Source organism: Ailuropoda melanoleuca, chromosome 8 (genome assembly GCF_002007445.2).
Source record: "Ailuropoda melanoleuca isolate Jingjing chromosome 8, ASM200744v2, whole genome shotgun sequence".
Taxonomy (NCBI): Eukaryota; Metazoa; Chordata; class Mammalia; order Carnivora; family Ursidae; genus Ailuropoda; species Ailuropoda melanoleuca.
In genome coordinates, this window is record NC_048225.1 from 14864826 (window position 1) to 14878691 (window position 13866).

The following is a 13866-nucleotide window of genomic DNA, read 5'->3' on the forward strand; positions in this document are numbered from 1 at the left end:
CGATCCCACAACGCCAGGATCACGCCCTGAGCCGAAGGCAGACGCTTAACCGCTGTGCCACCCAGGCGCCCCTGACTTTGTTATTTTTAACAGCGTTTTTTATTTATATCGAACATTTGAAGTGTTTTTTGATTATATGAATCATATAGGCTTATTTTTAGGTTAGAAAAATGTAACAATAAATCTCAACCCCAATGAACTTTACTAAGGTACATTATTTAACAAATATGTCTTGAACCCTTAATGTTTCAGCCGCTAGGCTAAGTGATGGAGTCATGAAGTTGAAGAGCACACACAATCCCTGCCCTCCCTTACTGGAAGACTTCTTGGAAAACGAAGCATTTTCACTGAGACCAGAAGAATGAGTAGAAGTCAATCAAATACATGTCAGAGGGGGAGAAGGGGGAAGATGGCACCAGGCAGAGGAAGAGCAAGTACAAGGCAGGAAAGGTAAAAGGCAGCTAGGTATGGTGAAGAAACCGAAAGAAACTCTGGTCTGGAGAAAAGAAAGTGAGGGCAAGAAGGACTAAAGACACGGTTGAAGTATGCAGGACTCAGATGCCAAAGGGTCTAAAAAGCCTCGGTATGGTTTGGGGTTTTTGCCTCGAGGCCACAGAAGGCCTTGAAGTGTTGAAAGCAGGGTGGTGGTTTAATCAGTGGTGGGGAATGGCTTGGAGGGAAGCAAGAGTGCACGCAATGGAACCAGATAGTGTAGACACCCGGCCGGACGTCGTTAACAGACTACCGAGGGGGCGGCAGAGGATGGGGGTGAATTTGAGGGCTCCTGTGTTTAAGGAGGTAAAATTCACAGGACATGGCGGAGGATCGCAGGTAACAGATGAGGGAGGAATCAAGGAGGACTACCGGGTTTCTGACTTGAAGGAGTGGATGGATAACATGGCTGTTCACTGAGCCTCGGAAGAGGAGAGGTGGTGAGGGAAACAGAAGATGGCACAGGAATACCGATATTTAAGAAAATCAGAGTAAGACGGTGAAGGATAGAGGTAGGACTCCAGTTTGGGTCAAGAGGGGTTGACTGCTTCGCACACGCAGCCTTGCGCGCAGCGGTCACCGCCTCCTGCTCCTCCTCCCTGCGCTCGCCAGCAGCTAACGCAGTAAGCCACGCGAGGAAGGAGAGACCCCACTCGGCGCACCGCTCGAGCCCCGCGCAGGCCCAGTGGGTGCCGAGCGCGGAGCCTGCGCAGTCGGGGGAATTCGGGGCCTTGGGATCGAAGCCAGCGCCTCTCCGGCAACCCCGCGGCGCCAGCAACGATACCTTCCCCGCAGCCCGCCGGTCCTCACTCCCGCCTCTTCCGTATTTTGGTCACGCACGGGTTCCGTCAGTCGCAGCGGCCATTGGCTGTTAGAGGGATCCGAGAGCGGTGATTGGCTCTCGCTGGCCGTCGCTCAAGCGCCCTTCCGGAGATGGTCAGAGGTGGGAAGAGCCGGCGAGAGCCGGCAGCAGAGGGGCGGTAAGCTGGTTTCAGGGCTTCCCCGGGGTGCGTCGGGGTGCGCTCTGAGCAGGCTGCCGGGGCCAGGCTCTTCTTTAGTCGCCTTGGCGAGGTTTCCTCTGGCAGCTCGGCCACGTCGGTCTGCCTGGCGCCTGCAGTGCCCCCGGCCCCTAACCCCGACTCGAACCTCCTTGCTTTCTCGTATGGGGCTTCGCTGCTGCTGAGACATGGTCACCGCCATGCCTTAGTGGGGGAAGGACTCCGGGAAGCCAGCGGGGCTGCGAGGGAGAGGTTTTACCTGCCGGGACGATCTCCTTCTGTCCGAATTCTACCGGTGTCTGAGGGGTCCGGGCGCCGCCGCTTAGGGCAAGCTTGCCCGCCTCCCCTGTGCACTGGGATTTCTTTCTGTCCTGACTTCCCTCATCGGCGCTTTGTTTTGGCGGTTGTCTTCACACGTCGGAGTCATCTCTTCGGCCAAATTGTGAGTCCTTAGGAGGTGCAGGAGATAGGTCCCTCCTTTTCTTGAATATCGTTTAGGATTAATTCAGTGACTTGCGTTAAAATATATACTCTTTCGGGGCGCCTGGGTGGCACAGCGGTTAAGCGTCTGCCTTCGGCTCAGGGCGTGATCCCGGCTTTATGGGATCGAGCCCCACATCAGGCTCCTCTGCTGGGAGCCTGCTTCTTCCTCTCCTACTCCCCCTGCTTGTGTTCCCTCTCTCGCTGGCTGTCTCTATCTCTGTCGAATAAATAAATAAAATCTTTAAAAAAAAATATATATATATACTCTTTTAAGTATTTGTTGATTGCTTCTTACTGTGATTCCAGATGAAAAGTGTTAGGGATTACCTCCGGTTGTCCTTTTGTTGACTTTTTTGTAGAATTGTGCTTAGATTGTCTCACCCTCAGAAGCAAGGATACAAATAGCTAACACTTGTTGGGTTCTGGCGGGGTGTTAGGCTTAGCATTTTTTTTTTTTAAAGATTTTATTTATTTATTCGACAGAGATAGAGCCAGCGAGAGAGGGAACACAAGCAGGGGGAATGGGAGAGGAAGAAGCAGGCTCACAGCAGAGGAGCCTGATGTGGGGCTCGATCCCATAACGCCGGGATCACGCCCTGAGCCAAAGGCAGACGCTTAACCGCTGTGCCACCCAGGCGCCCCTAGGCTTAGCATTTTAATATCCATTATCTAGTTTAGTCTATAAATCAATTCAGTGAGGCAGGCATAATGATTCCCCTGCTGCGTGGGAAACTGAGTCTTAAGTAACTTGCAGGAGGTCACACAGCTAGTAAATGTTGGAGCTTTCTAACCAGGTTTTGTTGAATCCATCACCAGGTGTGATATTAGCGTCCCATTTTACATTTAAAAAAACAGGTTCAAAGAAGGTAGGTAGTTTATCCAAAAAGTAAAGTAATAAGTTATAGGTTCACTTAAACATTAAAAGAGCTTGTACGAGGATGTGCTGGCCCCGAAGTTAGAACTGAACGGGCCACAGGCCAGGCTTTCTAGGAGCTCACAGTTTATTGGAGGAACCTGACAGAATAACTAACTTAATAAAACCTGTTTGGGGTATTGTGTATACAGATACGAGGTCAGTGGGGAGGAAGGAATCAGACAAGGAGAGATAAGATGGCAGGTGTAGGAGGAAAGTGGAGCCGAACTCCGTGGCTTTGAATTCCGTCTCCATCGCTTCCGAGCTTTGCAGCCTTGGGTACATTACTTAACCTATCAGGACCCATTACCTCATTTGTGAAGTGGGATAATAATACCTCAGTTGTATTAATGAGTTTTTATACATATAGGACACTTAGAACAGTGCTTTGCCTACTGTAGGTACTTAATAAATGTTATATTACTCTAGGCAGGGTAAAATAATTGAGACAGGAAACTTGAACTCAGGTTTTCTGACAACTAGTCCAGGGCCCTCTTCAGTATACAAAGCGCCTCACTGTATTCCTTGCCTACAGAAAGAGGAGTGGTGACCAGATAGTCACTGTCTCACAGCTCCCCAGGGTAGAGACAAGCAGGGCACGGAAAGAAAGAATCCTGGGGGACAGTGAAAGAGGGGTTCAGGGAGCTTTGCCTAAGTTTCAGGTCATTCTAGATATCTAGACACCTAGATAGCCCACCTCCTGGGCCTTACCCAGTCCACAACAGGTATATGTTTAGTGTATTTGTGCTCAGCACCATGCTGGACACAGTTTAGGGACACAGATGGGCGTGGTATGGTTCCTGCTCAGAAGCAGCTAATATTGTCCAGTTGCGTGAATGAGAATAGAACACATCAAATGACCATGGGCAGCATACAAATAGGGTTGAGATTTTCTGGTGTTAGCTATGCCAGACACAGAACCGAGAGACAAGAGTAATCTGAGGGGCAAGTAGTTTAGGAAGGCTTGTGTGATCACATCCTTTTTTTTNTTTTTTTTTAAGATTTTATTTATTTGACAGAGAGAGACAGCCAGCGAGAGAGGGAACACAAGCAGGGGGAATGGGAGAGGAAGAAGCAGGCTCCCAGTGGAAGAGCCTGATGTGGGGCTCGATCCCAGAACGCTGGGATCATGCCCTGAGCCAAAGGCAGACGCTTAACGACTGCGCCACCCAGGCGCCCCTTGTGTGATCACATACTGACATTGAGTGTCTGAATAGTGCAGAGCTCTGTGCTAATGCTGGGAATGGGAAGGGAAGGGGCGATGGTCCCTGCTCAGAGAAGCTCCTAGTCTGGGGGAGACAGACGTTCCAGTCCATTGTAACAGTGCTGTAACGAAGCTGTAGACAGTGCTGCAGGGACAGCAGGTGGATTTTCCAGCTGTACCTGGATGAATTGGGAAAGGACTCACCAAGGAAGGGACACTGGGCTGGAGGGTAGGTAGAAGTTTCTCAGGCAGAGAGTTTCAGGAGAATGTAATGTGTTTAGGGATAAAGATCATTGAATCAGAGAGGAAGAGGAATGAATGGACAGGAGAGGAAACCAGAGAAGCAGCATGGTGTGAACAAGGAAGAGCATGACCTTCGGGTTAGAGTCAGGGTGCTCTTGCATCAAATGAAATGAAGTTTGGGAGAGGGCTCACCAAATGTCTGACTCATGGTAGGTCTTCAGTCGTGGTAGTTTCCTTACCCAGTTCCTGGAGAAGTAAGTTGATGCCAGTTGGAGAAGAGCCTTGTGTGCAGTTCTAAGTGGACTTGATCCTATAGGCAGGAGAGAGAGGAGGTTTGGGATGTTATGGCTGACTTAGGAAGGCTTTCCCTACTTTTCCTATGCCAACATCATAAAAACAGTCAACATTTTTTCCTGATAGGGTTCACTGTGAGTCTAGGGCAGCCCTGCAGCCCCATGTATACCCCAGAGTGTCAAAGGTGCCTGGCTTCTTCTCAGAGGGGAGGCAGAAGCTGTGGGTGAAAAAAGGGTTTCTCTGATAACCAGTTGGGTACAGTAGGTTCTTGTACTTATAGGCATGAAGGATTTCATGTATTTAGTATTTTTCTCTGGTTTTTTTCCCTGTCAGCATGTAGTAAGTATTTTTCAGAGCTCCCACCTCTCTCAGGTAGACCAGTGCCCTGCTCCCTTCCAGGGCCCACTGCGGTAGGGGCAGCAGCAACTGGGGAGCATCATCCAGGACATTCAAGGGGAAGAGTCAAGGCCTCTTAGTGTTTTCTCTTGCCCCAGAACTTTTGCTTTCAGTGTTGTCCTCTGTCATTCTAACGTAACGAGGGAAACTGTTCCTTGATTGTTCCACAAACCCTGCTCTTGGAACTTCCTGCATCAGAACTGGGGTGCTGAGGTAAAAGGGCAGATTTCTAGATCCTGAATCGGAACCTCTAGAGAAGGGGCTGGAGCACTGTGCATTTGTGTGTGTGTTAAAGATGGAGAACACGCAGTTTCTTATTTAGCTTTCTTCAACAGATATTTATTACAGGCCTCAGCATGCCTAACACTGTAAATACCTAAGGTATGGCATCAACTGGATAGATACGGTTTCTTTTCTTTCTTTTTTTTTTTTTTAAGATTTTTTTTAAATTTATTTATTCGACAGAGATAGAGACAGCCAGCGAGAGAGGGAACACAAGCAGGGGGAGTGGGAGAGGAAGAAACAGGCTTATAGCGGAGGAGCCTGATGTGGGGCTCGATCCCACAACGCCGGGATCCCAACCTGAGCCGAAGGCAGACGCCTAACCACTGCGCCACCCAGGTGCCCCATACATATGGTTTCTTATCTTCAAATGGAATCTACATTTGACCCTTGAACAACATGGGGGTTGGGGTGCCAACCCTCATGGAGTCAAAAATCCACGTGTAACTTTTTTTTTTCTTATTTTCTTTTTTTGGGGGGGTATTTTCTTTAAAGGTTTTATTTATTTGACAGAGAGAGCACACAAGGAGGGAGAGCAGAAAGCAGAGGGAGAGGGAGAAGCAGGCTCCCCACTGAGCACATAACCCAACGTGGGGCTTGATCCCAGGGGATCATGACCTGAGCCAAACTGAGCCACCCAGGTGCCCCTGTTTTGGGGTTATTTTTTTAAAGGTTTTATTTTTAAGTAATCTCTACACCCAACATGGGGCTAGAACCTACAGCCCTGAGATCAAGATTGCATGCTCCACTGACTGAGCCAGCCAGGAGCCCCTAATTTGTAACTTTTGATTCCCCTAAAACTTAACTATTAATAGCCCTTCTGTTGACCGGAAGACTTACCATCAGCATAAACAGTTGATTAACATGTTTTGTATGTTATATGTACTGTGTGCTATATTCGTACAATAAAGTGAGCTAGAGAAAAAAATGTTATTAAGGAAATCATGAGAGGAAATACGTTTATAGTACTGGACTGTATTTATCGATACTGTAAGTTCATGTGGCCTCTTCATAAGGTGAATTGTCTGTCAGTACCTACATCAATATTGTCTTATATGAAACAAAACACTGCAGATGTTACACGTATTACTAACACTAGACATCAAAAATGAAAAGATAATGTACAGTCTGTGTGTGTGTAAGCTTTGATAAATTTTAACTTTAAAAATTTTTTTTAAATAATCTACACCCAACGTGGGGCTCGAACTCATGACCCCAAGATCGAGTTACATGCTCCACCGATTGAGTCAGCCAGGTGCCCCGATGAGTTTTAATTTTTATAATAGATATGTGTATATTTTATGGTAGTAAATGATAAAAGATAATAAATAGTAAATAATAAATAGTAAATAATAGACTAGTATTTTAATCATGACATACCTTTTTTCAAATTCTTTAGGTATGTCTAGACTACACAGTTCATCTGTGAATTTTTTCAAATTGTTGCAAACCTCCAAAAAGTTTTCCAGTGTATTCAAAAAGTATTGCAAAACTGCATATAAGTGGATCCGCCCAGTTCGAATGGCTATTGTTCAGGGTCACCTCGATATTTTAGTCCAGGCTGTTAGGGGAGTGGTGAGTAGCCACTGGATAGGTTAGGCAAAGGTGGATTGTATGATGGGTTAAAATTTGGGCAGGGACTTAGGATGGGATGCAGTAAGAGATAAAGCGCTTCTGGGCTCATCCCCAAGCCGCGTGGGTTAGAAAGAATACGGACTTTGGAGTCAGCCTGACCTGACCCTGTCACCCCACTAGTGTGTGGCCTTGAGCAAACCAGTTAACCTCTCTGAACCTGAAGTTCTTATCTGTAAATGAAGTTAAAAATAGTACTTCCTTCATTGGGTGGTGTTGGTAATTCAGTGACATCAGGTAATGTGCTCAGTGTGGTGCTTGACCTCTAGTAAGTGTGAAGTTAAAGGGTTTTGCTCCCTGCCTTTCGAAGCTGAGGATGTTGAGGATTAGAAGGTTGAAGTTACTTGGCCATGGTCACACAGCTCGTAGGTGGTGGACGCAGGCGTCTGTATTTGAAGTCCGGTCCTTGTCCAAAGCTATCTCTTTGAACCTGTGCACACTGTTCTGCATCCCATCGGAATAATTAATTCCTTCTCGGCCCATGGCTCTGAAGCTTCATGAGAAATCAGCTGTTCAAGTTCTTAGCTCGATGCCTGGCACACACTCAATAATGTTAGTGTGTGTTTTCCCTTCGCGAGAACACCAGACAGCTTCCAGAGTTGAGCTGGGGTAGCAGTTTCTCATGGGTCATGGGAGAAACGCCTACTGGTTCTTGGCAGGCTGTGCAGCCGTTCACTCCCAGTGGCACTTGGTGGAATCCTTGCAGCTCTGGATTTCTTCCTCCTCTAGGGTGAAGGCCATGCCGCCCCCAGGGAAAGTTCCCCGAAAGGAGAACCTAGGACTGCAGTGTGAGTGGGGGTCCTGCTCCTTTGTGTGCTCGGCCATGGAGGAGTTCTGCGAGCACGTCACTCAGCACCTGCAGCAGCACCTGCACGGCTCGGGGGAGGAAGAGGAGGAGGAGGAGGACCCACTTGGTAAGGGAGCAGGACAGGAAGAGAAAAGAGCTCAAGGAAGGTGGAAAATCTGACTTGCCCGATTGTGCTGTTTTTGCTTATAAAAACATTGTAGACACTTTATAGAAAACGGATTCACCAGGGTATGTGGAATGAATCTGCCAGCCTGCCATCAAAAGGCAGTTACTGACAGTACTTTAGTGAACATTCTTTTGATGTCTTTCTGCATATATACATACGTTAGATAAAGATGATTTTATTTTTTAAAAAGGATCATATTGGACAAGCTGTCAACAGCCTGCTTTTCTGATTCTCTGGTAATGCTTCTCGATTTTTTCTTTACTGCAACTACCAGTTAGGAATACATTTTACATCCCAACCCCATACACAGAAGTTAAAAAAATACTTGAAACAATCCTTGCCTTTATTAAATGCTCTCTGAAGTGTTCTTTCTTGTTCTTTTCCATTAAAAAAAAGGGGTGCCTGGCTGGCTCATGAGTGGAACACGCGACTCTTGATCACAGGGTCATGAGTTCAAGCCCCACGTTGGACATGGAGCCTTCTCTAAAAAAAAAATAGGCTGTAATCCCCTGAGTTGATTTCTCTAGTCACTAATAGGTCATGACACAGTTTAAAGAACTCTGTTCTATAGAAAGTATGGTGGCAGCTCTCTTTCCCCTACCTCAAATTATGTTTTATGTCTAGTGACTATGAACTTTTAGTAATAGTTTCAAAAGTCAAGTAATATGTACAAAAGAGAGATTAGGGTGTGTGTGTGTGTGTGTATATATATATATATATATATTTTTTTTTAAGTAGGCCCCATGCTGGGCATGGATTCTCACAACCATGAGATCAAGACCTGAGCCAAGATAAGAGTTGGGCACTCCACCAGCTGAGCCACCCAGGCGCCTCCTGTATTTTTTAAAGTACCTACTTTTTATTTTATTTATTTTATTTTTTAAAGATTTTTTTTATTTATTTGATGGAGATAGACACAGCCAGCAAGAGAGGGAACACAAGCAGGGGGAGTGGGAGAGGAAGAAGCAGGCTCATAGCGGAGGAGCCTGATGTGGGGCTTGATCCCATAACACCAGGATCACGCCCTGAGCTGAAGGCAGACGCTTAACGACTGCACCACCCAGGCGCCCCCTAAAGTACCTACTTTTTAAAACAAGTAAACCCCTGTAAAGAATTGAAAATGTGCTCGGAGAGAGCTGCTTGAGAGCTAGGCAGTGGACTGTAGCAGTTGATGGTTTTTCCAGAAAGGACAGGTCTCGGGCAGAATATGGAGGAAAAAAGAAGGACTGTGGTCTGAAGGAAGGTGTGGGAGGTGTCCCGGGCTGGAAGAGAGCTTCAGAAACCCGGAGCCACTAACGCCTGCCAGCCACACCTGCCATCTGCAAGTTTTTGGCACTGGGCCTCGCACACACCCTTCCCTCTGCCTTGACTACACTTTTCCTTCTATTTACAGTTTACAGATGACTCGCCCTTCACATCTCAACACAGGGGCACTTCCGAGTCATCCCTGTCCACATCAAATGACCTCTGTTGGATTATGTTATAGTACGCAGACCCCCGCCCCCCTCACAGAACTCGTGACTCACTGCAGCTTTTTTTTTTTTTTTTTAAAGATTTTATTTATTTATTTGACAGAGATAGAGACAGCCAGCTAGAGAGGGAACACAAGCAGGGGGAGTGGGAGAGGAAGAAGCAGGCTCACAGCGGAGGAGCCTGATGTGGGGCTCGATCCCATAACGCTGGGATCACGCCCTGAGCCGAAGGCAGACGCTTAACCACTGTGCCACCCAGGCGCCCCTCACTGCAGCTTTATATTTATACGTGTGATTACTGGATTAATGTTTTTTCTCCATGACTGAATGCTGTTGTGAGGGGTGGGACTGGCACTCTTTACTTGTTATATCCTGAGTGCCTGGTGCACAATTGGTGGTGGTTAAATGCTGGTATTTGCCAAATGATCTCCTGGTAATCGGGTCAGAGTCCAGCCTCCTCTCTCGCTGCTAAGTGCTATAGGTAGGAGAGCTGAGCTTTGCGAAGTATCAGATTCTTACCTCTAAACCCCTTTCTGCAGAGGAAGAATTCTCCTGCTTGTGGCAGGAGTGTGGCTTTTGTTCTATGGACAGTTCGGCTGACCTCATCCGCCATGTCTACTTCCACTGCTACCACACCAAGCTGAAGCAGTGGGGGCTGCAGGCCCTGCAGAGCCAGGCCGACCTCAGCCCCTGCATCCTGGACTTTCAGAGCCGCAACATCATCCCTGACATCCCTGACCACTTCCTGTGTCTCTGGGAGCACTGCGAGGTCAGCGGGCAGTGCTGTGAATAGGGGTGGAAGGAAGTTGGGGATCTTAGCTCACGAAGCCTTGACCCTTTCAGGGATGCCCTGTGTATGCCAGGTTCCTGCTGGCATCTCATTTCTGGGTAGCTCCCTTGCTCAAACTTGCACGTCCCCGCCAACTTAATTTGGGAGACAGCCAAGGAGTCCCCCTTGGACACTTAGGGGTAAAAGTCCCTCTACCCATCCTCAGTCCTTACCTCAAGTTGCTCCTGGCACAGAGTTCCTTTGACAATCCTGAGTGGTTCTATCGGCACGTGGAAGCGCACAGCCTGTGCTGTGAGTACCAGGCAGTCGGCAAGGACAACCCTGTGGTGCTGTGTGGCTGGAAAGGTAGGGCTGCTCCTTAACTTCTGGCCTTTAAAGAACACCTGGGGTTGCTAAGGGCCTAGGGCAGCTAGGTACGGGCCCAGTCCCATGGGGTAAGTTTAGCTGCTGCCTGGAGACTTGGTGGTCTGTGGCTGGAGCCTGACTGGGCCTTCCTTCCCAGGCTGTACCTGCACCTTCAAGGACTGCCGGAAGCTTCGAGAGCACCTCCGCAGCCATACCCAGGAGAAGGTGGTGGCCTGCCCCACTTGTGGGGGCATGTTTGCCAACAACACCAAGTTCTTAGATCACATTCGTCGCCAGACCTCATTGGAGCGTAAGTAGTCAGAGAGGAAGGGGAGTGGGTGCAGGCTGTCCTGCTTGGGGTGGGGGTTAAGGGCGTGTTCCCAGGAGTGGGGGCCACTGAAGGCATCTGCAACTTGGCTACATATGTCCTTAGGGCTCAGTCACCTGCTACAGCCTTGGCTGCCTGAGAGTCTAGATTTTACTTAGTGTTTACCGTGTGCCCTGTCTCTTTTCCCAGTGAATCCTCACAGCCCCATGAGGTGTGCTGCTTATCCCCCTTTTTGCAGATGAAGAAACTGAGTCTCAGGTTAAATCACTTACCTGAGGTTGCACAGCTAGTTAGGGGTCAAGCAGGGATTCTAATTCAGGTTCTCAACTCCTAAGTCCTGTGCTCGTTCAGTGGTACTGTGTCCATCCCAGTTCTTAAGCTCCCCCTTTCCTTGGGTGGGTCCCCTCTCCCGGGCTTGCTCTCCTCTCTGTGCCTCCCTGCAATCCCCTGCAGCCCACCCTGTCTTCTGCCTGCCCCACCCCAGAGCAACGCTTCCAGTGCTCTCACTGTTCCAAGAGATTTGCCACGGAGCGGCTCTTGCGGGACCATATGCGTAACCACGGTGAGTAGCCAGAGCCCCCAAGCTCCTGGCCCTCCCTCCAGGTTTCCGCCAGGCTTCAGATCACAGCCTCCTCTCTGCTTCTCTCAGTGAATCACTATAAGTGCCCTCTGTGTGATATGACCTGTCCACTGCCATCCTCCCTCCGAAACCACATGCGCTTTCGCCACAGCGAGGACCGGCCCTTCAAGTGTGACTGTTGTGACTACAGGTAAGGGGAACCGGGGGCTGGAAATAGAACTCACAGTCCGGCGTCAGCTGTGCCCTCCAGCCCCTCCTGACCTCTCCCTGCAGCTGCAAGAATCTGATTGACCTGCGGAAGCACCTGGATACCCACAGCCAGGAGCCAGCCTACAGGTGTGATTTTGAGAACTGCAGCTTCAGTGCGCGGTCTCTCTGCTCTGTCAAGTCCCATTACCGGAAAGTGCATGAAGTGAGTGCGGCTGTCGGGAGAGGGCTGGCAGAGGTGCGGGGGGCCCAGCATGAGGAGCTGGCCTCACTCTCATCCCCTCCCCGTCAGGGAGACTCAGAGCCGAGGTACAAGTGTCACGTGTGTGACAAATGCTTCACGAGGGGCAACAACCTCACTGTGCATCTTCGTGAGAAGCACCAGTTCAAGTGGCCCTCAGGGCACCCCCGTTTTCGGTATGTCTCTCAACCCTACCCTCTAGATTCACAGACCTCCCCCCCACACACACAATACCTTTTCAACAAGTTAAAAACCTTGAATTTGGGGCGCCTGGGTGGCTCAGTCGATGAAGTGTCTGCCTTCGGCTCCGGTCCTGGGATCCAGCCCCTCCTTGGGCTCCCTGCTCAGCGGGGAGTCTGCTTCTCACTCTTTCGCTTTGCCCCTCTTCCCACTTGTGTTTTCTCTCTCTCTCTCTCAAATAAATACATAAAATCTTTAAAAAATTTTTTTTTTGAATTTGATGGTACTCCACCATCTCCATTGAGGCTCAAGGAGCCCTGAAAATAAAGTGGCAGGTCAAAATGACTTTTTTGATTTTTGAATGTGGTGCCAAAGGCCTGCAGCTAGAACCAGAACTTGAGCCTAAGGGTCCTGGTCCGTAGCTCCACGGCCATCTAAATCCTGTGACACCCCACCGTCCAGCACAGATCATTTCTTTTTCCCACCCTCCTCTCTCTCTCTCTCTCTCTCCCCCCCCCAGGTTTCTACATACAGTTTTCCATTTTGAGTAATGCTCCTTCCCTCTTGTCTTCTATGTATTCTCATAAAGACCTTTTTGGTGTCCAGCTCCTTTCACTTAAAATCCCAGGGCCTGTCCCATCCCTCATGTCTGTCCCTTACCTTGCTGCTCTCCGGGACATTCTGCACCCCCCCACATGTGCTTGCTGCCCCGTGTGCTCCTGCTTCACCAGGTACAAGGAGCATGAAGACGGCTACATGCGCCTGCAGCTGGTTCGCTATGAGAGTGTGGAACTGACACAGCAGCTGCTGCGGCAGCCACAGGAGGGCTCGGGCCTGGGAGCGTCACTGAACGAGAGCAGCCTGCAGGGCATCATTCTCGAAGCAATGCCAGGGGAGCCGGGACCCCAGGAGGAGGCTGAGGAGGAAGAGGAGGGCGGGAGCAGTGAGGGGACAGGCCTCTCAGCCTCTCAGGACACCCCCAGCCCCGTCATCCATGTGGTGAATCAGACCAACGCCCAAGGTGACCAAGAGATTGTCTACTATGTGCTGTCCGAAGCCCCAGGAGAGCCCCCCCCAGCCCCTGAGCCCCCCTCAGGGGATATCATGGAAAAGCTTCAGGGAATAGCTGAGGAGCCAGAAGTCCGGATGCTGTGAAGGTTGCGGAGCCTGACCCTTTCCCCCACAGGCCCTGGGGTTTGAGCCAGGCTGGTGGCTGTGCCCCTCATGGGCAGCCCCTGCCAATGGAGGCCTTTAGGAGTGGTGCTGAGAGCAGTGCGGTGCACTCTGGCCCTGGCTCGCATCATGCAGTGGACTCTAAAGACTTCCCTTTTCTGCCAGACCACCTGTGGTGGGGATCCTGAGGAGTTTGGATTCCTTGAGGGGGCTACCCTGGTTGTGTGTGTTCCTGTAGAGGGGCTAGTATTGGGCTTACCCATAACCCTCTATTTATGCTGAAACGGTGACTAAAATCCTCTGTCAGCTCGTACCCATTCCCATCTTTAGGGGTCCTTAGGTCCAGGGATGCCGTGTAACTGGTTCCTGCGAGGGCCTTTTCCTCACAACCAGCCAAGGCAGTGTGCACCGGGCAGTCCTTTCCCTCCGAAGGGCTCCTACAACCCCAAGGACCTTCCTGGTTATCCTCAGGGATGGGAGTGGAGGCACTGAGTGTGTGTGTAACAGTTGTTTTGGTAATAAAAGAAACACTTGGGCTGTCTGCATTTCTTCCCTCTGTCTGCTGGCAGTTGGCTAGATAGTGAGGAGATGCAGCTGCCCAGAAGAGGAGCTGAATAGTTAGGCTTGTTCTAGTGACTG

At 49.6% G+C, this 13866-nt stretch overlaps 1 protein-coding gene across 3 annotated transcripts; it reads left to right on the forward strand.

Annotated features, from left to right (window-relative positions):
* Positions 1 to 1324: 1324 nt before the first annotated feature.
* On the forward strand, positions 1325 to 13771 carry HINFP (histone H4 transcription factor). Of its 3 annotated transcripts, none has more exons than XM_002929588.4 (10): positions 1325 to 1472; positions 7667 to 7851; positions 9923 to 10152; positions 10407 to 10518; positions 10676 to 10828; positions 11331 to 11408; positions 11496 to 11616; positions 11700 to 11838; positions 11926 to 12050; positions 12786 to 13771. In XM_002929588.4, the coding sequence occupies exons 1-10, from the start codon at positions 1426 to 1428 to the stop codon at positions 13207 to 13209; spliced, it is 1614 nt and encodes a 537-aa protein (XP_002929634.2). In that variant the 5' UTR covers positions 1325 to 1425; the 3' UTR covers positions 13210 to 13771. The 3 variants fall into 3 exon arrangements, with proteins under 3 accessions (XP_002929634.2, XP_011235938.1, XP_019665865.1); XM_011237636.3 differs by having other exon boundaries at positions 1421 to 1932; positions 12786 to 13209; XM_019810306.2 differs by lacking the exon at positions 7667 to 7851 and having other exon boundaries at positions 1421 to 1932; positions 12786 to 13209.
* Positions 13772 to 13866: the final 95 nt, after the last annotated feature.